Source organism: Gorilla gorilla, chromosome 14 (assembly GCF_029281585.2).
Source record: "Gorilla gorilla gorilla isolate KB3781 chromosome 14, NHGRI_mGorGor1-v2.1_pri, whole genome shotgun sequence".
NCBI classification, from domain to species: domain Eukaryota; kingdom Metazoa; phylum Chordata; class Mammalia; order Primates; family Hominidae; genus Gorilla; species Gorilla gorilla.
In genome coordinates, this window is record NC_073238.2 from 60,681,400 (window position 1) to 60,709,075 (window position 27,676).

The following is a 27,676-nucleotide window of genomic DNA, read 5'->3' on the forward strand; positions in this document are numbered from 1 at the left end:
CCAATCCCTGGGCCAAGACCCTTGGAGGAACCCAAGGTTACTGCAGGGGCCCCACAAATTCTATATGCATTTTCATAATGGACACTGAAAATACTACCATCTATTTTATAGGGACTCCAACTTTTTAAAAAATTCAGTTTTCTTTCAAAAAGATCTTTGGCCAGGCATGGTGGCTCATGCCTGTACTCCCAGCACTTTGGGAGGCCGAGGCAGGAGGATTGCTTGAGTATAGGAGTTCGAGGCTGCAGTGAGCTGTGACTGGGCCACTGCACTCCAGCCTGGGTGACAGAGCGAGACCCTGTCTTGAAAAACAAAACAAAACAAAAGCACAAAAAAACCCACAAAGGGATCTTCATACTTGAAGGTTGGCCATTCCTGTGTATTTCCAAGTATTATCTGAGTATTAGCATGGGCTGGTGGGGCTTAGGGTAATGGTAGAGTTTGGGTGTCCAAAAGCTCTACAGGAAAGGGAGGAATCCAGTGCTTTGTATGTAGTACCACACAGTCATGAGTCTGGAAAGGACTTGGTGAGGTGAGAGAGAGGTAGAAAGGGTCATGTACTTATTTCCCTGCCCTAGAAAGGCAAGCATTCCAATGACTTTCCCCCACAGGCTGGGGATTGCATTTGTTTTTATGGCCAGAATTCAGGGGATACTTCAAAGGGGTCCAAATTTTATTGATTTCAAAACATTGTGTGGCCAAAAATCCAGGTACTCATCCAGAGTCCAAGTTGGAGCACAGAAAAGAGATTGTTTAAGCTCAACCTGGGGCCTGAGCTGGAGACACAGGAGAAGGAAATGAGAGAGAGATGGCCCTGGGCCCTGGTTCTGTAACAGGGCAGTTATCTCATGAAACCTCTGTTCTGTCATCTGTAAAATGGAAATAACATTTCTTTGTCATGAATGAACCAAGGGATGTAAAGATTCCTGGAGTAGCACTTTGCATCAACGGATGCAAGTTTTATACATATGCATTTTCCTTCCTCCCTTCCTCCCTTCCTTCCTCCCTCTTTCTCCTTTCCCCTTTCCCTTCCCTTCGCCTCCCCTCCCTTTCCTTTCCTTTTCTTTCTCTCGCGCTGTCACCCAGGCTAGAGTGCAGCAGCTAGAGTGCAGCGGCGTGATCTCGGCTCACCTCAACCTCCACCTCCCAGCTTCAACTGATTTTCCTGCCTCAGCCTCCCGAGTAGCTGGGATTACAGGTGTCCATCACCACATCCGGCTAATTTTTGTACTTTTAATAGAGATGGGTTTTCTCCATATTGGTCAGGCTGGTCTCGAACTCCCGACCTCAGGTGATCTGCCCGTCTCGGCCTCCCAAAATGCTGGGATTACAGGCATAAGCCACTGCGCCCGGCCCCAGTTATATGTTTAAATCATGAGTTCACGGCCGGGTGCCGTGGCTCACACCTGTAATCGCAGCACTTTGGGAGGCCGAGGCAGGCGGATCACCTGAGGTCGGGAGTTCGAGACCAGCCTCACCAATATGGAGAAACCCCATGTCTACTAAAAATACAACAATTAGCCGGACGTGGTGATGGGCACCTGTAATCCCAGCTACTCGGGAGGCTGAGGCAGCAGAATCAGTTGAACCTGGGAGGCGGAGGTTGCAGTGAGCTGAGATGGTGCCATTGCACTCCAGCCTGGGCAACAAGAGTGAGGCTCTGTCTAAAAACAAAACAAAACAAAAATATACCTGGGTATGCTTGAACACAAACACTGCCATACCGTTAAAAATGTTATATATTAATATATAAATAAATATTTACATATATGTATATTAGATATATATGTAAAGGTTTCTACTCATAGTACGGTTCTTTCAATTTTTTGTTCTGTTTGGACATTTTCTTTCTTTCTTTCTTTCTTTCTTTTTTTTTTAAGAGGGAATATCACTCTGTCGCCCAGGCTGGAGTGCAGTGGTACGCTCTCTGCTCACTGCCATCTCCGCCTCCCAGGTTCAAGCGATTCTTCTGCCTCAGCCACCCAAGTAGCTGGGATTATAGCGCCCGCCGCTATGCCCGGCTAATATGTATATTTTCAAGCTAAAAGCTGGGGTATAAAAAAATAAGGGCAAGTTTACTTCCATCCAACTGTGAAGGTTCACGGGGGCACCGTGAGAAGGTTGCCCCCTGCGAAGGTTGCTTTTCCACGGTTCTCGATGCGTTCCCCAAATTTCTCTTCCACCTCCCAGTCGAAATCGGAGGCCACATCAGGTGTCACCGAGTCCCGGGCAGCTCCCTCCTCAGGCAGCGGCAGGGGAAGATCCTGAGGGGCACTTGGGACGGGCCCCGCCCCTCCGTGTCCCCATCTGGGGCGGTCAGGGGTGTGGCTAGTGCTGGCAGAAACCAATGGGAGCTGAGGAGGTCGCGTGTTTGCGCGGACGGGGCGGGACGGCGCGGGGCTGCGTGCAGGCTCCTGGGTCCGCCCCGCCCGCGACGGCATTTTTTCCTTTTCTCCAGCGGCCGCAGGTTGTTGTTACAACTGAGTCCGGGTTGGAGGAGGTGCGGGGCCGCTTCCGCCAGGTAAGTCCTGGCCCGTGCCTCCTCCCGCCGGCCCCGCTTTCTCTGCGGCTCCTGGAACCCGGGCCTGGGGTAAGGTTGGACTGCGATTTCCGAGGAGCCTCCTTTGCAACCGGGCGTGCTCGGGGCTGCCTGTGCTCTCCACTTCGCAGGCCGGGCCGGGCTCGGCGGGGCGCGAGGTTCCGGGGACTGGGGACAGGGCTCTGCTTCTCGGGCTGCTGCCTCCTTGGGTCGGGCCGGTGCCGCGGGGCCCCCATCGCTGTTGGCGTGGGGTGATTCCTGTTCCAGGGTCGTTCAGATCCGAGTGCGAAGCCCGTCCTTGCATCTCCGCGTCTGCACACGAGCCCTGGGCTTGCAACCCTGCTTGTGCGTCCCTCCCACTCGTGGGTTCATTCAAACGGCAGCCTGAGCGCCCGCGAGCTTCGCACTCTGGGAGAGGGCACACCACATTCGGAATCGCTCGTGGCACACAGGCTGGGAGGAACTTGCCTGGAAAGTTAATGTACCTCTGGGTTTTGAAGTCTTTCTAGGTGCAATTTCATGTAAAGCAGTTGCAGTGATTAGCATTTTTGTTCTGCGCAAGAGTAGCAAACAATGTTGGCACTGCCCTGCGGATTGGGCTTGCGGTGCTACTTGGGTAGTGAAAAAGTTGAAAGGCATGAATCTTGCTTTTGGCTTTGCCGTTGCGAAGCTTTGTGACCGCGGGCTCAGTTAATTAACGTGAAACGAGATGATAATTTCGAAGATTTCTTTTAAAGCCGGCTTTTTGTAAGTCTGTGATGAGCTTAGTTTTCCTTCTGCACCTTTAAAAAGAATAGGAAATAGGAAAAGTTCATGAAAGGGCATTATTGAAAGGGCAGTCGGTCCAGCAAGGAACAATAAATGTATGAGAGCACATTAAAGGCTGTGCAATTACAGTTTTAAGACTTAAGACTAAAAAGGGAACAGGAAGTAAAACTGAAAGAACTTACCAAGAATTAAATAAGAGAAACTGCTGGGAGCGGTGGTTCAGGCCTGTAATCCTAGCACTTTGGGAGGCCGAGGCGGGCGGATCACCTGAGGTCAGGAGTTCGAGACCAGCCTGGCCAACATGGAGAAACTCCGTCTCTACTAAAAATACAAAATTAGCCGGGCGTGGTGACGGATGTCTGTAATTCTAGCTACTCGGGAGGTTGAGACAGGAGAATCGCTTGAATCCAGGAGACGGAGGTTGCAGTGAGCCGAGATCATGCTATTGTACTCCAGCCTGGGCAATAAGAACAAAACTCCGCCTGTAAATAAATAAATAAGAGAAACTTGGAAAGCGTTCAAAAGTACGAACACCTAGTATTATATTTAATTACCTCCCTTTACAGCTGTACACATGAGGTCAGGTGGGTGAAAATAAATACTAAGCAACCATGTAAGAGAAAATGTAGACAGGATGTGTAACTTAGCATATATCCTAAGTGTAGGGAGAATCCTTTGAAATTCTTAATTTGTATAGACAATTTCATTCAGAAAACTTGTTTTTAACCTTTATTTATTATTTGGGACAGGGTCTTGCTCTGTCACCCAGGCTGCTAGAGTGCAGTGTCGTGGTCTTAGCTCACTGCAGCCTTGAAGTCCTGGGCTTATGTACCCCTTCCACCTCAGCCTGCGGAGTAGCTGGGACTAGAGTCGCGTACCACCATACCTAGATAATGTTTTGGATTTTTTTAGTAGAGGTGATCGTCTCATTCTGTTGCCCAGGCTGGTCTTGAACCCCTGGCCTCAAGCTATTCTCCAGCCTCAGCCTCCCAAGTAGCTGGGATTACAGGTATGTGTGACTAGCCCAGCTAACATTTTTGTTGTTGTTTTTTTACTTTGTATTTTTCACTTTTTTTTGTATTTATTTATATATTTATTTATTTATTTGAGATGGAGTTTCGCTTTTGTTGCCCAGGCCAGGGTGCAGTGGTGCGGTCTCAGCTTACTGCAACCTCCGCTTCCCAGGTTCAGGCAGTTCTCTTGCCTCAGCCTCCCGAATAGCTAGAATTACAGGCGCCCACCACTATGCCTGGCTAATTTTTGTATTTTTAATAGAGACAGGATTTCACCGTGTTGGCCAGGCTGGTCTCGAACTCCTGACGTCAGGTGATCCACCCGCCTCGGCCTCCCAAAGTGCTAGGATTACTGGCATGAGCCACCGTGCCCGGCCTGTTTTGTTTTTAACTTTAAAAAATTTGGACCGGGCGCCGTGGTTCATGCCTATAATCCCAGCACTTTGGGAGTCGGAGGCAGGCAGATCGCAAGGTCAGGAGTTCGAGACCAGCCTAACCAACATGGTGAAACCCCATCTCTACCAAAAATACAAAAATTAGCTGGACGTGGTGGCGCGTGCCTGTAATCCCAGTTACTCAGGAGGATGAGGCAGGAGAATCGCTTGAACCTGGGAGGCAGAGGTTGCAGTGAGCTGAGACAGTGCCACCGCACTCCAGCCTGGGTGACAGAGCGAGACTCAGTCTCAAAAAAAAAAAAAAAAATTATTCAGCCAGTCACCAACAGCTTTCTTTCTTTCTTTCTTTCTTTTTTTGTGATGGAGTCTCGCTCTGTCACCCAGGCCACAGTGCAGTGGCGCCATCTTGGCTCACTGCAACCTCTGCCTCCCGGGTTCAAAGCTATTCTCCTGCCTCAGCCTCCCGAGTAACTGGGATTACAGGCATCTGCCACCATGCCCAGCTAATTTTTGTATTTTTAGTAGAGACCGGGTTTCACCATGTTGGCCTGGCTGGTCTTAAACTCCTGACCTCAAGTGATCCACCCTCCTCCACCTTCCAAAGTGTTGGGATTACAGACTTGAGCCACCACACCCGGCCAACAGCTAACATTTTTAAAAATAAAATTTTTTATTTCCTCTGCTGGAAAATTCTATATTTATTCTGAATGTATAGAATTCCCTGCCCTGCCCCCCACCAATATTTTTTTAACAGCCCTTGGAAGATAGTGTCTGCAAAGTACTATCTAGAGGAAGGGTCATGTGATCCTTCAGAGAAACCTTAGTTTGAATATTTGGTAGCTTTGACTAGGGAAAGTTACTTTTCTTCTCTGAGGCTGTTTGCTTAGTTGTGAGATGTGGATAATGATACCTCTTTCATAGGACTGTGAGGAAAATGTATAGCAATGCCTAACAGCAGGTATTCAGGGATGACTGCTAGTGTTAGTATTATGTTCATAACGCAGCAAGGAGAAGTAAGGAATTACTGGGTTTTAGCATGGCTTAGAGAACATGGCTGTAAGAGGACTGTCAAATCAGAAGTGATCTACAGCCACTGCCCGACACTGGAATTTCTGCAAAGTTGTAATTCCTTCCCCGAGATGCTGCCCAGACACTATTGACTGCTAAGGACACATTAATCTCTCTAACTGTCTTGGCTTGTCAGCCTTGGGACTTCTGTAGATCCAGTTGGGATTTTTCCAAACAACTGTGTTTGGAATTCAAGGAAGTGTTTCACGAGACTTCCCTTCAGAAAGAGCTCCAAAACAAAGAAATGGGTTAGTTTACTGAACAGAGATTTCAGCCTAAGATACTTATAGCCCTGTCACAGCTTGCTGTGGCCAGTACAGCTTAGTGGACATCTACTTACTTATTCCAGTCCTAACTAGAACCGTTTTCTTATTTGTGTGTGTGTGTGTGTGTGTGTGTGTGTGTGTGTGTGTGTGTGTGTGTGTGTGTGTGTGTGTTTGAGACAAAGTTTCGCTTTTGTTGCCCAGGCTGGAATGCAGTGTCAAGATCTTGGCTCACTGCAACTTCTGCCCCCCGGTTTCAAGCGATTCTATTGCCTCCGCCTCCTGAGTAGCTGGAATTACAGGCACCCGCCACCATGCCTGGCTGAGTTTTGTATTTTTAGCAGAGACTGGGTTTTGCCATGTTGGCCAGGTGGTCTTGAACTCCTGACCTCAGATGATCCGCCCACCCAGTCTCCCAAAGTGCTGGGATTACTGACATGAGCCACTGCGCCCGCCCCCTTTTCCTTATTTGGATGTTTGCCCATGTACTGCGGCTCTCTGGTTCGTATTTAAGCCAAATTATTCTTTTACTCAGCAAACATTAACTTGATAAGTTCCGGTAATATTAACTGCTTAGGGATCTAGTCCTACCTTTTGGAAAGGAAGAGAAAGGCCAAAAAGTTGTTTTTACCTCCTGACTAGCTAAGTTTTAAAAATCGTAATTGAATAGAAGTACTTGCTTATAGGATGCTGATCCAGGAGTGGATACTAATTTGTAGAAAAGTTTTATTGGTGGTACTTCTGAATGAATGGGCAGGTGATTCATCCCATGTGATTGAAAACTATGAAGAAGCAATTCCATCACATTTTTAGCTCTAGTTGAGTATTTGCATATTAGTATTAACCCAGAGCCTCTGGATTTTAACCTAACCAACTGAAAACTTAATATCAAAACCGACGGAGGAAAAAGTAGCCAAATCTCATTAAAACTTAACTAGCTGGCCAGGCACGGTGGCTCAGGCCTATAATCCCAGCACTTTGGGAGGCCAAGGCAGGTGGATTACCTGAGGTCAGGAGTTCAAGACCAGCCTGGCCAACATGGCGAAATCCTGTCTCTATTAAAATACAAAATTAGCTGGGTATGGTGGCGCATGCCTGTGATCCCAGCTACTTGGGAGGCTGAGGCAGGGGAATCACTTGAACCTGGGAGGTGGAGGTTGCAGTGAGCTGAGATTGAGCCATTGCATTCCAGCCTGGGGGACAAGAGTGAGACTTTGTCTCAAAAAAAAAAAAAAAAAAAAAGAGATGGAGTCTGACTCTGTTGGCTAGGCTGGTCTTGAACTCCTAGGCTCAAGCCATCCTTTCAGGAACTACAGATGCGTGCCACTACACCTGGCTTTGTTTTGCTTTTTAATCTGCAATCAGCTAGGTCTAAGAATGGGTTGAGGAAGTTAGTACTGGGTGGTAAATGAATTATTGGATTTATTATTAATAGGTTCTTACAGTCTCTTACAATCTTAACTATTATATGAGTTATGAATTTAATAAGGCTAAGAATTACTTAAGTGCAGTTATTAAATATTTTCAAAGATAATAGGGAGATGAGAGGAGTCTTTTGGGAGAGGGCTTGCTCCTTAGTACTGAAATACCTAAAAACATACAGTGGTTTTCATGTTTCATTCTTACAGAACCTTCTATTTTACTCATTTGTAACTGCTATGAATTTGGTTAATATCCATAAACAAGGAATCATGATTAATAGATTTATTCAAGGTGCCCGATGGGGGGGTCCTAGTGTTGGAAACTGATATTCTGGGCAGTGGTGACTTGTGGTAGTCCTCTCCTGGGAAAAGGAGACTTGGGAAATTCCTAAACACAGGCAAAGTAAACATGTTGGCATATTGCTTGCCAATAATGACTGAAAAGTTAGAAATTTTATTTTAAACCAACAGTAGCTATAGTTGATAGTATATATACAAAAGTATTAGTCATATGAGTCTCCTGTTAATGGGTGTGAGGCCACATTTGCCAGCTCTAATTACATACAACTGCAGAACATGCCATGAATGTGAAAGGCCTTAGCTGTGGCACATAAGTACACGTCACAGTGAGCAAGGTCTTATTATGGAAAAGAAAGATGGAGGGCAATATTTGTGAGTGTCTTTAAAATATATATGGCTTAATGCCCACAACAGGCCTACAGCTTGACATTTATTTAACTTAGTGAATAAAAGTATGGATGTCCCCCTAATTGGTTGTGTTGCCTGCTGTGGTGATGATGGTGTTGGCGAAGAAGAAAACCGAGACTCAGGTTAGCAGGAACTTCTCTAGGAAGGGTGTGTGGTGGCTCTGACCCCAGAGTCAGCCTCTTTCCTCATGCCAAACTGCCTCACAGCTGGTAACGTAATAAGGCTAAGAGAAGTGAGCGGATATTTATAGAATGTAGACTACAAGTAGCCTGTGGTGGCTGGGCATAGTGGCTCTCACCTCTTTTTCCAGCACTTTGGGAGGCTAGGGCTGGAAGATTACTTGAGTCCAGGAGTTAGAGACCAGTCTACAAAAAATAAAACAATTAGGTGGGCATGGTGGTGTGTGCCTGTGGTCCCAGCTAGTTGGGAAGCTGAGGTGGGAGGATCACATGAGCCCAGGAGGTTGAGGCTATGGTGAGCCATGTTTGTGCCACTACGCTCTAGTCTTTGTGACAGGGTGAGACACTGTCTTAAAAAAAAAGCAAAAAAAGAAGTAGCTTGTAATTTTAAGTAATTGTCATTTTACCTTATGACACAAGTTTGCAACATTTGTCTGCTGCAGTGCACCTGAGGGATGTGACCCCCACCTCCCCAGTAAGGACTCACTAAGATAGCAGTGAACGAATAGCAAATACTTTTTTTTTTTTTTTTTTTTTTTTGACACAGGGTCTTACTGTGTTGCCCAGGCTGGTCTTGAAATCCTGGGCTGGAACAATTCTCCTACCTTGGCCTCTCAAAATGCTGGGATTACAGGCGTGAGCCATCATGGCTGCTGCAAATACTTACTGCATGAAGAATAGATTTAAGATAAAATAGACTTCCCAGAGAACAGCTTCCACTGCACTACACTGAATACATACACGCATACCAAGGTATCAAAGTAGCTGATTACTTCTTGAGGTCACAATAAAAATTAACATCACTGATAAAGTAAGATTGGAAATTGTTGATTTGAGGTTGAGGAAATAGGGGTGCTTTGCTTTATTAAGGGGAGGCTCCCCTTGGGAATTGCTGCAGGGGTTTTGGTGATATCACTCTCCAAATAAAACCTAGGGGAAGAGTTTGGAGAAGAAACTGCCTGTGTGAGAAGTTACAGCTTGATAATATCTTATTGTTGTGTCCAGGAAAAACTGCACTGGAGGCAATGTTTCTATAAATCAAAGAAGAGACAGTGTGAGAATGTCAGCCCTCAACTGGAAGCCGTTTGTGTACGGGGGTCTGGCCTCCATCACTGCTGAGTGCGGTAAGGACCTGAGGGTGGTGGATCACGTAGCCTGCTGTATGTGATGGTGTTTGATGTGAATGTAGTTCAAGTGTAGAATGTGAGATGATGAAATGTTTGTCTCAGAATTCAAAATGTCTGTTAGCTGGGTGTGGTGGCTCACGCCTATAATCTCAGCACTTTAGTAGGCTGAGGCAGGGGAATCTCTTGAGTCCAGGAGTTCGACACCAGCCTGGGCAACAGAGTGAAACCTCACCTCTATTAAAAAAAAAAAAAAAAAATTAGCCAGGTGTGGTGGCACAGGCCTGTAGTCCCCGCTACTCGGGAGGCAGAGGTGGGAGGATTGCTTGAGTGCAGGAGGTCGAGGCTGCAGTGAGCCATGTGTGAACCACTGCACTCCAGCCTGGGTGACAGAGTGAGACCCAGTCTCAAAAAAAAGAAAGTTTTCTTTTGGTAATGCTTTTTAAGACAAAATAGTCATTTTGGCTGCTATTAGCAGTTTAGGGTTCGAAGTTTAGTGGAGAGAAAGTTGATCCTATTGACCAAACACAAGTTTTTTAAAATTTTTTGTTTTGAGACAGGGTCTGGTTCTGTTGCTGAGGCTGGAGTGCAGTCGTCTGATCTCGGCTCACTCCAGCCTCCGCCTCCCGTGCTCAAGCGGTCCTCCCACCCGGGTCTCCCAAGTGGGTGAGACTACAGATGTGCACCACCATGCCCGGCTAATTCTTGTATTTTTATTAGAGATGGAGTTTTGCCATGTTGCCCAGGCTGGTCTCGACTCCCAAGCTCAAGAGATCCACTTGCCTCGGCCTCCCAAAGTGCTGGGATTATAGGTGAGACTACAGATGTGCACCACCACGCCCAGCTAATTCTTGTATTTTTATTAGAGATGGAGTTTTGCCATGTTGCCCAGGCTGGTCTCAACTCCCAAGCTCAAGAGATCCACCTCCCTTGGCCTCCCAAGGTACTGGGATTATTACCGTGCTCAGCCTCAAACACAAGTTTTATGAATCATTTTTGGATTGTGTCTGTCCGTTTTCCTTGTCCTTTCCCCCAGCTTTGCCACTGTTAACCCGTTTGGCTGTAAAGAGGTTTGAGAAGCTCAAGGGTGTTCCCTGAGCCAGATGAGATGGACTGTAGTTATCTAGTCACTTTCTGATGATGCACATTATCCAGTTCCCATTTGTGACTTCCTCATCGGTTGGGTTCCACATCAGATCCTGTTTGTTTATTCTCTGGAGTCATTCATTCAGCAAACACTGATTGAGCAGCTGTTGAATGCCCTGTGCTGGGTTGGGGACACATCATTGCTTCCAGGGCTCAGTCACTGCTGTCCAAGGATAGAATACTGCCCCTGTGGGACTGGGGAGAATTGAGGCCAAGGTGGGTAAGCTGGATGAGCCGTGGTAACCACCCACTCACCAGCTTAGGCTCTCTGTGCTGGTGGGCTTTCTCGTTGACACAGTGAATCAAGGTTACTGTCTGAGGATGGGTTTTATATATTTGGGTGGACTATTTGTTAGGTACAGTATTTAACATATTTATCTGCATTATCAGATTTATTTTATTTTATTTTGGAGACAGAGTCTCACTCTGTCACCCAGTCTGGAGTATGGTGGCGTGATCTCGGCTCACTGCAACCTCTGCCTCCTGGGTTCAAGCAATTCTCCTGCCTCAGCCTCCTGAGTAGCTGGGGTTACAGGTGCCTGCCACCACGCCCAGCTAATTTTTGTATTTTTAGTAGAGACCGGGTTTCACCATGTTGGCCAGGTTGGTCTGGAACTCCTAACCTCAGGTGATCCGCCCACCTCAGCCTCCCAAAGTGCTGGGATTACAGGCATGAGCCACTGTGCCTAGCCAGATTAATTTTAGACTATAAAACACTCTCCCAAGTGGAAAACCCCTTTAGAAAATGAACTTTTTTTACCTCTTTGTTCACATTCAACCCCATTTTAACCTTCATTTATATACAGAATAGTAACTTATGTTTTTCAATGGATTTCCTGTTTAGGTAAATCATACCATGTATTTGCTTTCTACAACAATGCAGCCTACCCAAATCCTGTGTAGAATAAGATGAGGTATAAATAAAAAGATAAAGAAAGGAAAATATATCTATGCATTTTTTGGGTTTTATTAATCTTTTGATTCCTCAATTTTTAAAAATATAAACAAGATTGCAAAGTGCCATTTCTTAATCACTTTCTTAGTTCATATTGTAGTCTGAATGTTTCCTCAGTAATATATCACTACGTATCCTTTATTTAGTGGAATTTCTTTTTATTAAGTGAATTTCTTTTTAAATTTTAAGGTACATTTCCAATTGATTTAACCAAGACACGGCTCCAGATTCAAGGCCAGACGAATGATGCAAAATTTAAGGAAATTAGATATCGAGGAATGTTGCACGCATTAGTGAAGATAGGCAGAGAAGAAGGGCTGAAAGCACTCTACTCGGGGTGAGTAGGCCTTCATGCATTTCTGTGTCACTGTTCACTGTTTCACATGGGTATAGACTTCAGACCAAGACTGCACAGATCACAAGTAAAAAGTTTGAGGTGTGTTTGAAAAGAACAAATAGCATGATAGATTTTTCACTTTTAATTTCAACTCTAATTTCTAAGTGTATATATTATGCAGCAGATGTTTTGGTGAAACTGTTTTACTATATTCAAGTACAGACAGACAACAATAAAAAATTATGTTTGTTTAAAAACATTCTGTTCAGTTTTTCACGCTTTGAAAATAGCTCTTTTTCTTAGATATTCTGAATTAAGGAGGTTTTTGCCATAATGAAAATTATATGATGTTGATAAGAGTTGCAGTGAACTACTTTCCAGTCTTTCAGTATTTAATGAACAGTATTCTGTAGGCACTGGATAGTGAGACCTATATCAGAATACCTGCAGGAACAGAACGTGGACAGCCTCATGCCACGCTAAGCATCTTGATTTTCTCCAGTATACCACAGCACAAACTGGTGACCCACAGCCCTGCCATGGATCCACCAATCCCCAAAGGTTTTTGTTTTTTTAATTAAGCCAATATTTTAAAAATGAGAAATTGCACATAAAAATCTGGGACTCCATCTTCTCGAGAGAAATCAACATTAGGACCACATTCATTCAGTTATGACAATAGTAGCTGGGGTGAAGGATACTGTCTCTGGTTTACAAAACCTCTGTCACTCACATAGTATATGTGTGTGCAGTTCGACCCAGCCTGGATCATTCACTCATGGCATCTGCTTTCTTGGTACCTGTCAGCATTTGAGTTTGCTATATCTATGGCAGACAGAAGCCACTGAAAGTGTTTAAGTAGGAGGATGGACCTGATCAGCTTTACATTGTAAACATCACCTGCCTGCCATGGAGAGAAAGAATTAAGAGACAGGGAGCACTAGAAGCAGGGCTGTCATGTAGGAAGACTAGATGAGGATCTGAATTGGTTTTGGGGATGAGGAAAAAGAAGACAGGCTAGAAAACTATTTAGGGTGTAGGACTGATAGCACTACGTGACCTAATATGAGGTTTCCATACATGAAGCGGGTAGAAGGGAAGGAGGAGCCAAGGCTACTGTCTCAATTGGTGGTTTTTGCCAGTGTGTAGCTGGAGCTTCCATGTCCTGGTTTAGGAAACACAAGAGGAGAGATGACTGTTTGGAGAAGGAAGAGAAGTAGTTCAGTGTGGGACCCTATCTGAAGGTATACACAGGACATCTAAATTGAGAATCTCGGAAGATTGGAAATGTGTCTTTGGATCCATGTTGGAAGCGTGGATTTGGAGTCATCAGTCTTTTATTTTATTTTTCATTTATTTATTTTGAGACAGGGTCTTGCTTTGTCACCCAGGCTGGAGTGCAGTGGCACAAAATGGCCTACAGCAGCCTCTACCTCCCAGGCTCAAGTGATCCTCTCATTGCAGCCCCCTACATAGCTGGAACTATAGGCACAACAAGCCACCGCACCTAGCTGCACACACACAAACACACACACACAATTTTTTTTTCTAGATGGAGTTTCACTCGGTTGCCCAGGCTCACTGCAACCTCTGCCTCCCAGGTTCAAGCAATTCTCCTGCCTCAGCCTCCCGAGTAGCTGGGATTACAGGCACCAGCTATGACAACCGGCCAGTTTTTTGTATTTTTAGTAGAGACGGGGTTTTACCATGTTGTCTAGGCTGGTCTTAAACTCCTGACCTCAAGTGATCCACCCGTCTCGGCCTCCCAAAGTGCTGGGATTACAGGTGTGAGCCACCGTGTCTGGCGCTACTTTTATATTTTTTATAGAGATGGGGTTTTGCCATGTTGTCCAGGCTGGTCTCAAACTCCTGAGCTGAAGTGATCTGCCTGCCCTGGCTTCCCAAAGTGCTGGGATTACAGGCATGAGCCACCGTGCCTGGCCAGCCTTTAGATGGCAGTTGAAGCCTTGGGAGTAGGTGAGCTCACACAGGGAACATGTACAGTAAGGAGAGAAGAAGCATAGGATAGATTTCTGGGGAACCCCAGCAGACACAGGTAGGATGCTGTAGAGAAAAGAAAAGAAGTCAGAGGGGGTGATGCTACAGCAGAACAGGGAGGAGACAGCTACAAGTAGGACAAAGGGTAAACAGTGGCACACACTGCAAAGAGCTTATACAAGATCCTACTTGAAAAGCCTCATTTAACTTAGCAACAAAGATGTCAGTTGGTCACCTTGAAGAGGGGAGTTTTGAGGGTGAGGGTAGCAGAAACCCTGATTGCAATTCAAGAAGGAAGTGGGGAAATGCAGAAAGACACCTGGGGAGTGTCGATGCCACAACGTGGTTGTGGTTTGGAGAGGATAATAGGACAGGCATATCGGATGGAGGAAAGTAGGCTTGTTTTTCCTGATTCTGTCTTGAACTTGTTCACTTACATTTTCATTGAGAATAAATATGAGGGGCTAGGCTTTCACTTAGTGAGCTAATAATTTGCACATCTGGACCCACCTGTGTTTTTGTTGGATTTTGAATTTTAAGAAATCGTTTTAGAGGCCGGGTGCAGTGGCTCATGCCTGTAATCCCAGCACTTTGGGAGGCCGAGGCCTGAGGTCAGGAGTTCAAGACCAGCCTGACCAACATGGTGAAACCCCGTCTCTACTAAAAATACAAAAATTAGCCAGGTGTGGTGGCGGGTGCCTGTATTCCCAGCTACTCAGGAGGCTGCGGCAGAAGAATCGCTTGAACCCGGGAGGCAGAGGTTGCAGTGAGCTGAGATCAAGCCATTGCACTCCAGCCTGGGTGACAGAGCGAAACTCCGTCTCAAAAAAAAAAAAAAATTGTTGTAGAGAATGTAGTTTGATTATGGATGGCACTCTGCATGTGGGTTGCCTAGCCGATGTGAAGTGATTTTTAGATTGCTTTTGTCCCTTTGTACATTGGTTTAACAGGATTGCCCCCGCGATGTTACGCCAGGCATCCTATGGCACCATCAAGATAGGCACTTACCAGAGCTTGAAGCGACTATTCGTTGAACGCCCAGAAGGTGAGTGGGGAATCTGTTTTCCACTGTGGACAGGAGGTTGGTTGTCTGTCTTTTTATTCAAGTGGTTTTGGAGCAGGTTTTCTTCAGCTTATTTGTGACTTTCCTACTGCTACAAGAACTCTGGGTGTAAAGTCTTAGTTAATTGTGCTGAAAGCAAGTTGGTTATCAACTCAATTGAGGGGAGAAATAATGAAAAGGAACCATCTCTGCAAACATTTTAATTAGTTGTCCCCATCTCCAAAATGCCTAGACCAGGGGATGTGTTGTTACTATTCCATCCAACTTAAAATTTGCTAAAATCATATGAATTGTCATCTATTTTTCAGGAAAACAGTGAATACATTTCTTAATATTAACAACACTGAATGCTAATACTCTGGCTTTTTGGTTCTGTGGCTTTGTTTTGATCCATAGAACTGTCCATCTTCATCTCTTTTCACAATGGGATGAGTACCAGACACTATTATGTAAGAGTGGTGAACAAGAGCCAAGATGCTTTGGAAATACTTCAGGATATTTCAAACTAAATACATATGATGTGCTTTAAAAACTTTCTGTGCCAAATAAGTCGTCATGTTATCTCATAGGAATTATTGTCCTAACAGATATAGCTCATCTTAATTATGATGGTCTGAATTTATGCATAAATGTGAACTGGGGCTGGGTGCGGTGGCACGTGCCTGTAATCCCAGTGCTTTGGGGAGGCTGAGGCGGGCAGATCACTTGAGCCCAGAAGCTCCAGACCAGCCTCGGCAACATGGTGAAACACCATCTCTACAAAAAATACAAAATATTATTAGCCAGGCGTGGAGGTGCACGCCTATAGTCCCAGCTACTGGGGAGGCTGAGATGGGAGGATCACCTGAGTCCAGGAGGTCGAGGCTGCAGTGAGCTGTGATTGTGCCACTGCACTCCAGCCTAGGTAACAGAGTGAGACCCTATCTCAAGAGAAAAAAAAAAATCACATTTAGATATCAATAAATTTTGCAAAGCAAAATTCCTTCATTAGTGAAATTTCTAATCCTTTTAAAATTACTTGATTCATGAAACATACTTTTATTTTTTTGAGATGGCGTCTTGGTCTGTTGCCCAGGCTGGAGTACAGTGGCATGGTCTTGGTTCACTGCAACCTGCACCTTCTGTGTTCAAGTGATTCTCCTGCCTCAGCCTCCAAGTAGCTGGGATTACAGGCAGCTGCCACCATGTCCAGCTAATTTTTGTATTTTTAGTAGAGACGGGGTTTCACCATGTTGGCCAGGCTGGTCTCAAACTCCTGACCTCAAGTGATCCACCCACCTTGGTATCCCAAAGTGCTGGGATTACAGATGTGAGCTACCATGCCCGGCCTGAAGCATATGTTTTTACATCTTAAGGTGAACAAGTAATGTGTAAATAAGTTAGACCTACAGTTGAGTTTCTCACGGGAAGAACTCTAAATACGTAGAGTCAAATAATGTGTCATTGTTTACAGATGAAACTCTACCGATAAATGTGATCTGTGGAATTCTGTCTGGAGTCATATCTTCAACCATTGCTAATCCAACTGATGTTTTGAAAGTAAGCTGTGCTATCTATATCTTATAGGCACATTCCACGTTTTCTTATTGAGAACAACATTCGGGTAATGGAATCTGTGAATGTAACATCTGTGTATATGTGAATCTCTTTATAATTTAAGTGCCATGAAGACTAACTTTTAAAGGTCCATGAGGTGGGTTTTCCACTTACACAGATGAGCTCAAAAGCAGAGCTCATTTTGGAGACAAAGATTTCGGTGATTGAGGAGAAAAAATTATTTAGGCTTGGACTGCATTTCATTTTCGTTTTTCATGGAAAATCTTCCTTGTTTTATTGGTTCATTAAATATAGATGGACTGCAAGTTTTGCACAGATCTAGGCTGCTCATTAATGACTATTTTTTAATCCATCTTTTTTTTTTTTTTTTTGAGATGGAGTCTCACTCTGTCGCCCAGGCTGGAGTGCAGTGGCACGATGTCAACTCACTGCAACCTCCACCCTGCTGGGTTCAAGCGATTCTCCTGCCTTAGCCTCCTGAGTAGCTGGGATTACAGGCACCTGCCACCGTGCCTAGCTAATTTTTGTATTTTTAGTAGAGATGGGGTTTCACCATCTTGGCCAGGCTGGTCTTGAACTCCTGACCTCATGATCCACCCGCCTTGGCCTCCCAAAGTGCTGGGATTACAGGTGTGAGCCACCGTGCCTGGCCTGCATCTTCTTTGTTAAATTTTATTTCAGGAAATACAGATGAAAAAATTTAATTACTACAATTAGATTACATAACACATTAGGTGACCTTATTGAAAATACTAGGGATAGAGCATCTTTAAATCCTTTTTTGGAAGCAACTAATTAAATAAAATAAAAATTCGGCATGACTTACTTTTTGAACCCCACAGAGTATTCCTTTCCTACTTCCCCTCTTTTCTTTTTCTGCCCCACTATTTAACTAGTATTCTATGCTTCTATCTTGTACCAGTTGGTATACGCCATGGTTAGAATCCAAATATGAGTAAGACAAGGACCCTGCCCTCAGCCTTCAATCTAATAGGGGATTCTGACAAGCATTACAGCCATCTGCAGTATTCTGGGTACACTACAGTTATATATGCATTGTAGCAAAGGGACCTCGTGGGTAAGGAAGAAATACAAGGTACCTTTGCCATAAGTTTACCAGTGTTGGGGTAAGAGAGCTAGAGAAAAATATTCGTACTCTCATTAATTTCTTAATTATATCTTAGGCCTTATGGGAAGGCAGTTCCTGTATCTTGGTTTATTTTCCCATGTTAGTGTGGCAATAACAGTTCTTTTAGAAGTTAGTGGTAACGTATTTGCTCCCTAAACAAAAATAAGGTACACATTTTGTAGTAAAAAATCTTTCTTCATTCTTAAAAATGCAAAGAGCTACATCAAACATTCTTTTTGTGTTGGAATCTTGGTCATGTGGATTCCACTAATTAAAGTGTAACAGAGTGTAACAGGTATCATGTGGCTGTCACTTGGCTAGCTCACCTGCATACCTTTTGGTTCAGCTGGTTGGAGACTGTAGTGGCTTGGAGCAGCTAATTTAAGAACTATGCTTGCCTGTGCTTAGTGCTGCCAAGTACACTGGATAACTCATTAATTAGATTAAACCTTTGAAATTAACTTTTCTCTCACCTATATAGTAGTAGGGAAGTATGCTGTTTTCTATCCTAGAAAGACTTTTTTCACAAACATCAGTTTCTTTTTTTGACATTTAATGAACTGCTGTACGTAGGACTCTGGACTCTCTTAGATGCTTTTTGGAGATCTCAGAGTTCCTAAGAATAAATTTTTATACGTTTTAGTCATTTTAAGGTAGCATCATAGCAGTATTTATATGACAGTTTTTTCCTTGCTAATGGTTATTAAGCAACTGACTGACGGACTGACTGTCAGAGGTATACATTGGTTGTAGGTGGGATTGTGGTAGTTTCTTTCTGATGTTGGTCTTTAAAATAATCTCTAGATTCGGATGCAAGCACAAAGCAACACCATTCAAGGAGGAATGATAGGCAACTTCATGAACATTTACCAGCAAGAGGGGACAAGAGGACTGTGGAAGGTAAGCCAGAAGGATGGATCGAACTGATTTATTTAGTTCTTTTTTCCTTTTTTGAATTTATTTGTTCTATCACTTAATTTTAATCCAAGTGTCGTAATGGAGTAAGGGAAGAGGAGTGGCATCTTCTGCCCATGAAAATATCTTTCTTTATTTCCCTATCTATAAAATGGGAATATAAGGAATATGTCATGATTTTTTTTTTTTTTTTTTTGAGATGGAGTCTTGCCCTGTTGCTCAGGCTGGAGTGCAATGGCACGATCTTGGCTCACTGCAACCTCTACCTCCTGAGTTCAAGTGATTCTCCTGCCTCAGCCTCCTGAGTAACTGGGATTACAGGCGTGCGCCACCACACCCAGCTAATTTTTGTATTTTTAGTAGAGATGGGGTTTCACCATGTTGGTCAGGCTGGTCTCGAACTCCTGACCTCAGGTGATCTGCCTGCCTCGGCCTCCCAAAGTGCCGGGATTACAGTTGTGAGGCATTGCGCCTGGCCTATGTCATGATTTTTAAAGTTGCTTTTGAATAATTTATGTATAAGATGTTGTGTGAAGGATAAGCACTTTTTTTGTTGTTGTTTGGTCTTTTGCTCTTTTTTTTTTTTTTTTTAATTCTTATGGAGAAGGATTTTAGGTTACAGTTCCATTGGGTGTTTTGATCCATACAATTTCATGGCTTGTAACTGAAGTCTGTGTTATTAGGCAAGCATGTGGTGTAGAGTGTTATTTCCTAGTATTCTAATGACTTGTCAGTTCATAGAATAGCCCCTAAAGATCATCCAGCGTGATCTCTCCGTTCATAGAAGGAAACTGGAGGCTCTGAGAGGTGATTTGTCCTGGCCAAAGTCTGGCCCAAGGTCATATAGTTAATGCCAGCATCAGAATTAGACTTCAGAGTTTTTGAGTTCTTGCTCTGTGATCTTTTCCGCTCTGTCACGCTACATTTCTGCCTCCCCAGAGGAAAAGATAAACCTTGATCATAGTTTATGGATTAGAACCTTTGCACATTTGCAAGGCTTGTTCTACAGAGGCATATCAGAATCATTTTTATTGTTAATATTTTTACCCAGGGTGTGTCCCTTACTGCGCAGAGGGCTGCTATTGTTGTTGGTGTGGAGCTGCCTGTCTATGACATCACCAAGAAGCATCTTATTCTCTCAGGCCTGATGGGAGACACTGTGTATACCCACTTCCTGTATGTTTATGGCTTTTTTAAAAAAATTATAGAAATTCTAAAGAAAGTTTATTATAAAAGTATTATATTCTTATATTTGAAAAGTTGCAATGCAGAAGTGAAGCAGGACCAGGTAGAAGTCCTTATTCCTCTACATAGGCAGCTGTTGTTAACAGTTTGATATGTATCTTCCAGGCGTTTTCTACGTGTATGCAAATATGTCTACAAAAGTGTATTATATGAACTTTATTACACAAATAAGATCATGTTTTACATTCTTTTATTTGCTTTTTAAAATGTAACAACAGGCTGGGCACAGTAGTTCACGCCTGTAATCTTAGGACTTTGGAAGGCCGAGGCAGGAGGATCACTTGAGCCTAGGAATTCAAGACCAGCTTGGGCAACAAAATGAGGCCCCATTTCTACAAAAAATTAAAAAATTAGCTGGGCATGGTGGTGCATGGCTATGGTCCCAGCAACATGGGAGACTGAGGCAGGAGGGATTGCCTGAGCTCAGGAAGGTGAGGATGCAGTGAGCCTTGACTGGGCGACGGAACCCTAGCCTGGGCAACAGAGAAAGACCCTGTCTCTAAAATAAAATGCGATTTAACAACATATTCCAAATATCTTTGAGTGCTTACAGACTTCGTGTCAGTACTTACAGACTTTATTTATTTATTTATGTGAGACGGGGTCTCACTGTGTTACCCAGGCTGAAGTGCAGTGGTGTGATCTCGGCTCACTGCAACCTCTACCTCCTGGGCTCAAGTGATCCTCCTGCCTCAGCCTTCCAAGTAGCTGGGACTGCCGGCGCATGCCACCACACCCGGTTAATTTTTGTATTTTTTGTAGAGCTGAGGTTTTGCCATGTCACCCAGGCTGGTCTTGAACTCCTAGACTTAAGTGATCCACCCGCCTCAGCCTCCCAAAGTGCTGGGATTACAGGTGTCAGCCATTGCCGGCCTGGCCTTCATTTATTTTTAATAGCTGCAGATTATCACATTGTGTGGATATATCATACATATATATTATCATTCATATATGTGTGTGTGTGTATATATATATATATATATAAAATCATACATAATCCATTGGTGGGCAATGTGTGGAGACTGTTCTGATTGTCACAACCAGGGGGGAATACTACTGACATCTAGTGGGGCCAGGCCAGGGATATAGCTAGTGCTGAGGTTGAGAAACTTTGCTCTGGGTTAATTGATAGAAAGTATGGTCTGTGGTAGTCTTGTGGGACTGAAAATATAGCAGAACCTAAGACCTTTACGGGGCATTATAGTAAGGAGATCTTTTTCTTTGATATCTAGGAAATGATATAATTATGATATGGCTAGAATTACTCTGATGTCCACTTACAGGTAAATAGATGGAAAAGATCATCCTTGGAGGATTTCCTTTATGTTTTATGATCCTTTGACATTCTAGAATATCAGGTATTCTTAGCTGTCGCTGGGATTTATCAGCTAGTATAATCGGTGCTAATATGTAAGCAGTTTATCAAGCTCTCTAGATATGGCTCTTCTTGACATGTTTCATGTTGATACATGTTAGTTTAACATAGTTTTGGGGCTGGGCATGGTGGCTCATGCCTGTAACCCCAGCACTTTGGAAGGCCGAGGTGGGCAGATCACTTGAGGTCAAGAGTCTGAGATCAGCCTGGCCAACATGGCGAAACCCCGTCTCTAATAAAAATACAAAAAAAATTAGCTGGATGTGGTAGAGTACACCTGAAATCCCAGCTACTTGGGAGGCTGAGGCAGGAGAATCACTTGAACTTGGGAGGCAGAGGTTGCAGTGAGCCAAGGTCACACCATTGCACTCCAGCCTGGGCAACAGAGTAAGACTTCATCTCAAAAACAAAACAAAACAAAACACGAAAACCACAAACAAGAAAACCCCACAGTTTGGGCAGAAGCTGTTTTCTGCCTTTGATGGTGGTTGTAGCTCAGTGATGGTTAACTTTTTTTTTTTTTCCAATGGTGTCTTTATAGCTCAAGCTTCACCTGTGGTCTGGCAGGGGCCCTGGCCTCAAACCCTGTTGATGTTGTGAGGACACGTATGATGAATCAGAGAGTGCTTCGAGATGGCAGATGTTCTGGCTACACAGGAACCCTGGATTGCTTGTTACAGGTAAGAGCAGATGTCTGTCTCTGCAGAGTTGTGAATTATATATTTTTTTGATCTAAGAAGTAACTAAATTATGAAAGCTACTAAAACTAAGATGAATGATGCTTTAAAGCCCTGAGATGTACATGTGGGAGACCATTTTTGCCACACTGTGCTTAGCTTTTATAAATACAGTGTTGTTTTCTTTATACCTCCATCTGCTGTGAAAGGTGAGGAAATATTTCCTGTGATTATAAAAGAACTGGGTCTCCTTCCAAAATGTACTTTCTTCCTGTTGGGTCAAACTAGTATGAATACCCCTCATTCAGACATCTCTGTTAAAGGAACACATCAATCTTACTTTAATTCTCAGTTTAAATAATTGGGCCTCCTGTTTTATGAGTGGGTGAAAGGTTTCACCTGTCTCTGCCACTAGATTGCCAGTAGTAGGATTAGGAGTCACTTTTTTTTTTTAAGGTGATATTTATTTATTTATTTTCAAGTTTTAATGTATTTTAGATTCAGGGGGTACATGTGCAGGTGTGTTACATAGGCACATGCGTAGTGGTGGAGATTGGGCTTCTAATGTACCCATTACCCAAATAGTGAGCATTACACCAGACAGATAATTTTTCAACTCTAGCCTCTCCCCTTTAGGAGTCCCCAGTGTCTGTTACTTCTATCTTTATGTCCGTGTGTACCCATTGTTTAGCTCCCACTTAAAAGTGAGAACATGTGGTTTTTGATTTTCTGCTTCTGCGTTAGTTTGCTCAGGATAATGGCCTCCAGCTCCATCCATGTTGCTGCAAAGAACGTGATTTCTTTTTTATGGCTACAGGGGCCACTTTTGTGGTTCCTGTTTTCCGACATGACACTAGCACATTTTACTCTTCAGGTGTTGCCTTAATGAAGCAAAGACACTTATCGTATTCATCCACCTGACATCTTGGGAAATAGTGGTACTCTGAATGATATCTCTACCACTATTGCTTCTTTATTTGTGACCTGTTCAGGAGCCCACATGGCACGGAAGCAACAGACCCTAATTGGAATTAAATCTAATTTTTTCCTCACTCAACACTGTTTATCTCCTTTGTGTGGAGTTCATTCAATCCTTTGTGTGGGGTTGTTGGGCATGGAGCCTTAGTCTTCCACCCACACAAGCCTCTAAAGAGCAAAGATTTCTTAGGCAGTCCTTCCAAACAGGATTTTATTTTTAAGAAAAACAAATCAGTCTGGCCACTAATTATTATTATTATTTTTTGAGATGGAGTCTCGCTTTGTCGCCCAGGCTGGAGTGCAGTGGCATGATCTTGGCTCACTGCAAGCTCTGCCTCCCGGGTTCATGCCATTCTCCTGCCTCAGCCTCCCGAGTAGCTGGGACTACAGGCGCCTGCCACCATGTCTGGCTAATTTTTTTTTGTATTTTTAGTAGAGACAGGGTTTCACTGCATTAGCCAGGATGGTCTCGATCTCCTGACCTGGTGATCCACCTGCCTCGGCCTCCCAAAGTGCTGGGATTAAAGGCGTGAGCCACCACGCCCGGCCTGGCCACTAATTATTAATGCATTTGGCATAATTAGAAAGTTGGAAGTTAACTTTTTTTTCTTCTTTTAACAGACATGGAAGAATGAAGGGTTTTTGGCTCTCTATAAAGGATTTTGGCCAAATTGGTTGAGACTTGGTCCTTGGAATATCATTGTATCCTTTTCTGTTGCAATAGATCTGAAAAAAGATACAGCTAAAGAATACTATTTGTATAAACTCTCATGTTATTAATTATAATTTAGAAGTAGGTTCTGATTATTTTGAGTTCCTCTGATGCTAAGAAGTCACTACTTAGTTTCTTTTTTAGGAAGTGTAAAGTCTCCGTGCTAGACACTGAATCTTGCTTTGATGGTGGTATTATTCAAAAGTAGTGATACTACTAAAAAGGTTTAGTTAGACTCTGTTCTAGAAGCTGAGGGTATTTACCATCTCAGAGAGAGAGAGAGAGGAGGATTGGCTTTATAGCCCTAGCCACCTTGGGAAGGATGTGGTTGGCAACAGTATCTTAGAATGCTTATCTTAGAAAGTGCCTGAAGATAAACAGGAATTAGCTCCGGAATTGTTTGGCAGGCCAGCACGCTTCCTGTGTGCCACAGTGGGAGGCAGGAAAGGAAAGGCAGTTAACTTTTTTTTTGTTTTTGAGACTGAGTCTTTACTCTGTCGCCCAGGCTGGAGTACAGTGGCGTGATCTCGGGTCACTGCCACCTCCGCCTCCTGGGTTCTGGCAATTCTCTTGCCTCGGCCTCCTGAGTAGTTGGGATTACAGGCACATACGACCACGCCTGGCTAATTTTTGTATTTTTAGTAGAGATGGTGTTTCACCATGTCAGCCAGGCTGGTCTCAAACTCCTGACCTCAAGTGACCTGCCCCTTGGCCTCCCAAAGTGCTGGGATTACAGGCGTGAGCCACCGCACCCGTGAGGCAGTTAATTAGACACTGAAGGGCAGAGTGATGAAGCAGGAATGCTGGCTTTTGCTGTCCTCTTGTTGCTCTTCATCAGCTCCTGCCTCCCAAGGAAGGATGCATAGTGGAAGCCTTTGAGGAGAGCTTCCCAGGGCTTGCTAACTCTCTCTCTCTCTCTCTCAAAAGCTTACAGTGCTGGAAAGTTTTTCCATCACAGCAAAGCCACAAAAGCTAATCAGCGTAGATGCCATCTCAGAAGAGGCTGATACCAGGGAATTTACATATCTCAGCTGTGATCTTTCTGTTCCAAGCTGATCTTGGAAGGCTTATGGGCAGATAGTTTGATGTGGTTAAGGATGGAACCCCTTTTATTTAATGGTGTCCATAGCGTGGGTCTGCCTGTACCTATTTGTTATTAAGTGTGCCATTTGTAAGTCTGTTGTTATGCACTGGAGTTGTGAAATGGCATTTTCTGTGTCATCCTTAACCCATAACCACAGTTCTTTGTGACATACGAGCAGTTGAAGAAATTAGATTTGTGACAAGCCAAGGCTGCATGAGACATCTTTCTGAAAATGGTAACTTCTGAAACAGCAAAGCTTCCTGTGTTTCACTCTGCTTCTCACTGCTTGGCTCATCACAGATTCTGGGATGTGAGCAACAGATGAAGACTGGGTTAGTTGAGATTGCTGTGTGTTGGCATTGGATGCTCTTCATCAAACATTTAAGGGCATAAACTAACATCCAAACACTAGTCTTTACCACTGAAGCGCCCTTCAACATCAAAGATAATATGCGAAATGCATGTTTCTTGCTAAAGAAAACTTGCAAGACAATCAGGAGCGATGTATTGTTTTATTCAGGGAGAGTAGCTCCTGATGCATCTCAGCTCATGACTGAGAACATCAGACTGCTGTAGAAAAGCTCATTGGAACCATGGAATGGAGCCTCCGAGAAGGTGTTATGGTTTCTGAATTTCTGGGAGATTTTGCTCCTTGTCAACTGAAGAAATTTCATGTATGGAGACCTGGACTGTTCAACCCCAGGTATAAACGGTGCAGAAAATGGATCCTAGGAATATCGCACTGCTTTATCATTTCCTATTTTGGCAGGATCTTCCACTTATAATAAGTGATTTTAAGCTTTGAAGACTTGACATTTGTGAGAAATTGTTACAAAGTAATAATCTCTAAATTCGTGGTGGTGTTATGTGTTGGCTTTGAAGGTTGCAAGGTCTGTCTGTATTGGTGGGGGGTGTTTTCAAGCAGCTTAGGTTCTGTCTTAGGTCATGTTAGTAATTAGCTTTATGATTTTTAGCAAAGCATATGTATTTCTCAGTGAGTAAAATGGCGATAATAACGTCTATTGATGTAGAGGGTCAAATGAAGAACAAATAGTAGCTGCTGCTACTTGACTGGAAAGGTAAATGTGTTTACATCATGCTGTGGAACAGCTCTAAACAGTCTATGTAGAAGAGGGGCATGTTCTCATGGGCTTCTCATGGTAATTGTGAATGAAGCCCTTTGTTAAGGTCTTGTTGAAGAAAGAACACTATAAGTTCAGGCTTTAGTACATTTTCCTCAGCAAAATGTTGGTAGTGAATCAAAGAGTTGATTTTTCCAGGTTTCCAGTTTTTACTTTAGTTTATGTTGTGCCTGTCTTGGACTTTGTTTAGTTTGGATGGAAAATACCTGCTTGAAATTTTAAAAATGATTTCTTTAGTGCATCTATTTAGCTAGTTTCTGATAGGTGGTATGTAATATTTTCCCTTTTTCTTTCCTTCTATAGACACAATAAGTCATTCTCCCTCTTCTTTCTTTTTCTATTTTCTGATTCTTTACTCTAACCTGCTTCAGAGAAAGAGCCCTCTTCCTTCTTGTCTTCATCTTAGTCTTTTCAAAATAAAAGATGACTGTGAGAACCCCAAGAACTTCCACTTCTGGGAGGCAGCCACAGGACAGGGAACATATTTATTTGGGTCTCTTCAGTTCCCCCTTTGAGAACAACATTAAATACATGTTAGCTGGGGCTCCAGGGCATTCTCCTTCCACAGTAGTGCAGCCAAATTCCCAGTTTGGCCAGTCTCTTTGTTGAGACTGAATAGAAGGACTGCAGGTTTTTTTGGAGGATGAGATAATTTTTCCTCCCAGGCATTTTTCCCTTGCCTTCCTTATGAATGAATGGTCCCTTTGAATATTATTTCCAAAAGTGAGAGCTAAGACAAAGTCATCAAAAAGAGAGGATAACAGAAGGTGGGGGCGGGGGCGGGGTGCAGTGGGGTAGGGTTACCTAATTGCTTAGACTCAGATGAAAGTCCAGCTCTCCCTGGGCAACCCTAGAGGGCAGCAGAGGACCCCAGAGCTCCTTCAGGCCTTGCTGCTTGTTCTAAACTACACCTTAGGATTTTTTCTTCTTTCCAAAACATTCCATTGATTTTATAAAGACTTTCTATAGAGAGGCTTTCACTTTTGAGTTCTTTGAGTTTAAAGATTGCTTTTCTTGAAACACTCTTTTTTTAATGTAGAAAAATTTTACTTTTTCAAATATGCATACAATTTTTAAAACAGTAGAAGCAAATTCATTTTAATGACCATGGAAAGAGCGAATGTCAGACAGTTATTCATTATTACCAGTTTATTCAAATTACATACATGTTCCTACCAAGGTGGAAATTCAGACCTCATGGTAAAACTTAAGCACGATTTAAGATAAAAGCATAGTATTTCTTCAGTGTAGACTTATTAAGTGCCTTATTGAACAGGATCTTAACCTGCTTTTTCTGTTTTTTTGAAAGAGTTAATGCAATTGTTGAAGCTTCTAACCAAGAAACAACTTAAGGAATTGGGAGACTTGGTCCCCTCGTTGTCAGGGTTCTGGCTATAAGTCCCTCCCCACCTTTGGGTTTTCTTAAATATGCCAAAAGGAATTCTAGTTTTTATAACCAATGGGTTTTTTTGTTTGTGTGCTTATGGATTTGTGTAATCATTGATGCTTAATGTTGTGGATTCATAATATAAAAAGTGGCTCCTGTCCTTTATATTTATTCATGTGCTAGAAATAGTATGCATTATATAAAGAGTATGAAGTTTTCATAAGCCTTTATATTTCAAGCTCTTTATTTAAACATTGTTGGAATATGTGGCATAAGCCTTATTATTTCATTTATTTAATAAACTGGAGTAATATATAATAATAAAAATGATTTCTGGTTATTTCAGATAAATAGAAACATTCAAACAAAGGCAAACTACATGGAGTCTAGAAGGCTGGAGTAGAAATAGTGTTGCAGCTGCAGACATTTCTCTCTGCATGGAGAAGTTACTGGGATAATCTTACTCATTGCCTGGCACCTGTGTGATTCCCCCCTACC

The 27,676-nt window shown here is 43.4% G+C and overlaps 1 protein-coding gene across 3 annotated transcripts; it reads left to right on the forward strand.

Annotated features, from left to right (window-relative positions):
* The first annotated feature begins 2,339 nt into the window (after positions 1 to 2,339).
* Positions 2,340 to 27,505, forward strand: SLC25A30 (solute carrier family 25 member 30). 3 transcript variants are annotated; one of them, XM_055359621.2, is made up of 10 exons: positions 2,340 to 2,590; positions 9,360 to 9,478; positions 11,769 to 11,916; positions 14,865 to 14,959; positions 16,431 to 16,516; positions 18,468 to 18,563; positions 19,630 to 19,754; positions 21,740 to 21,878; positions 23,475 to 23,555; positions 24,807 to 27,505. In XM_055359621.2, the coding sequence occupies exons 2-10, from the start codon at positions 9,415 to 9,417 to the stop codon at positions 24,846 to 24,848; spliced, it is 876 nt and encodes a 291-aa protein (XP_055215596.1). In that variant the 5' UTR covers positions 2,340 to 2,590; positions 9,360 to 9,414; the 3' UTR covers positions 24,849 to 27,505. The 3 variants fall into 3 exon arrangements, with proteins under 3 accessions (XP_055215596.1, XP_055215597.1, XP_055215598.1); XM_055359622.2 differs by having other exon boundaries at positions 2,346 to 2,521; XM_055359623.2 differs by lacking the exons at positions 2,340 to 2,590; positions 9,360 to 9,478 and adding an exon at positions 10,349 to 10,421.
* The last annotated feature ends 171 nt before the right edge of the window (positions 27,506 to 27,676 follow it).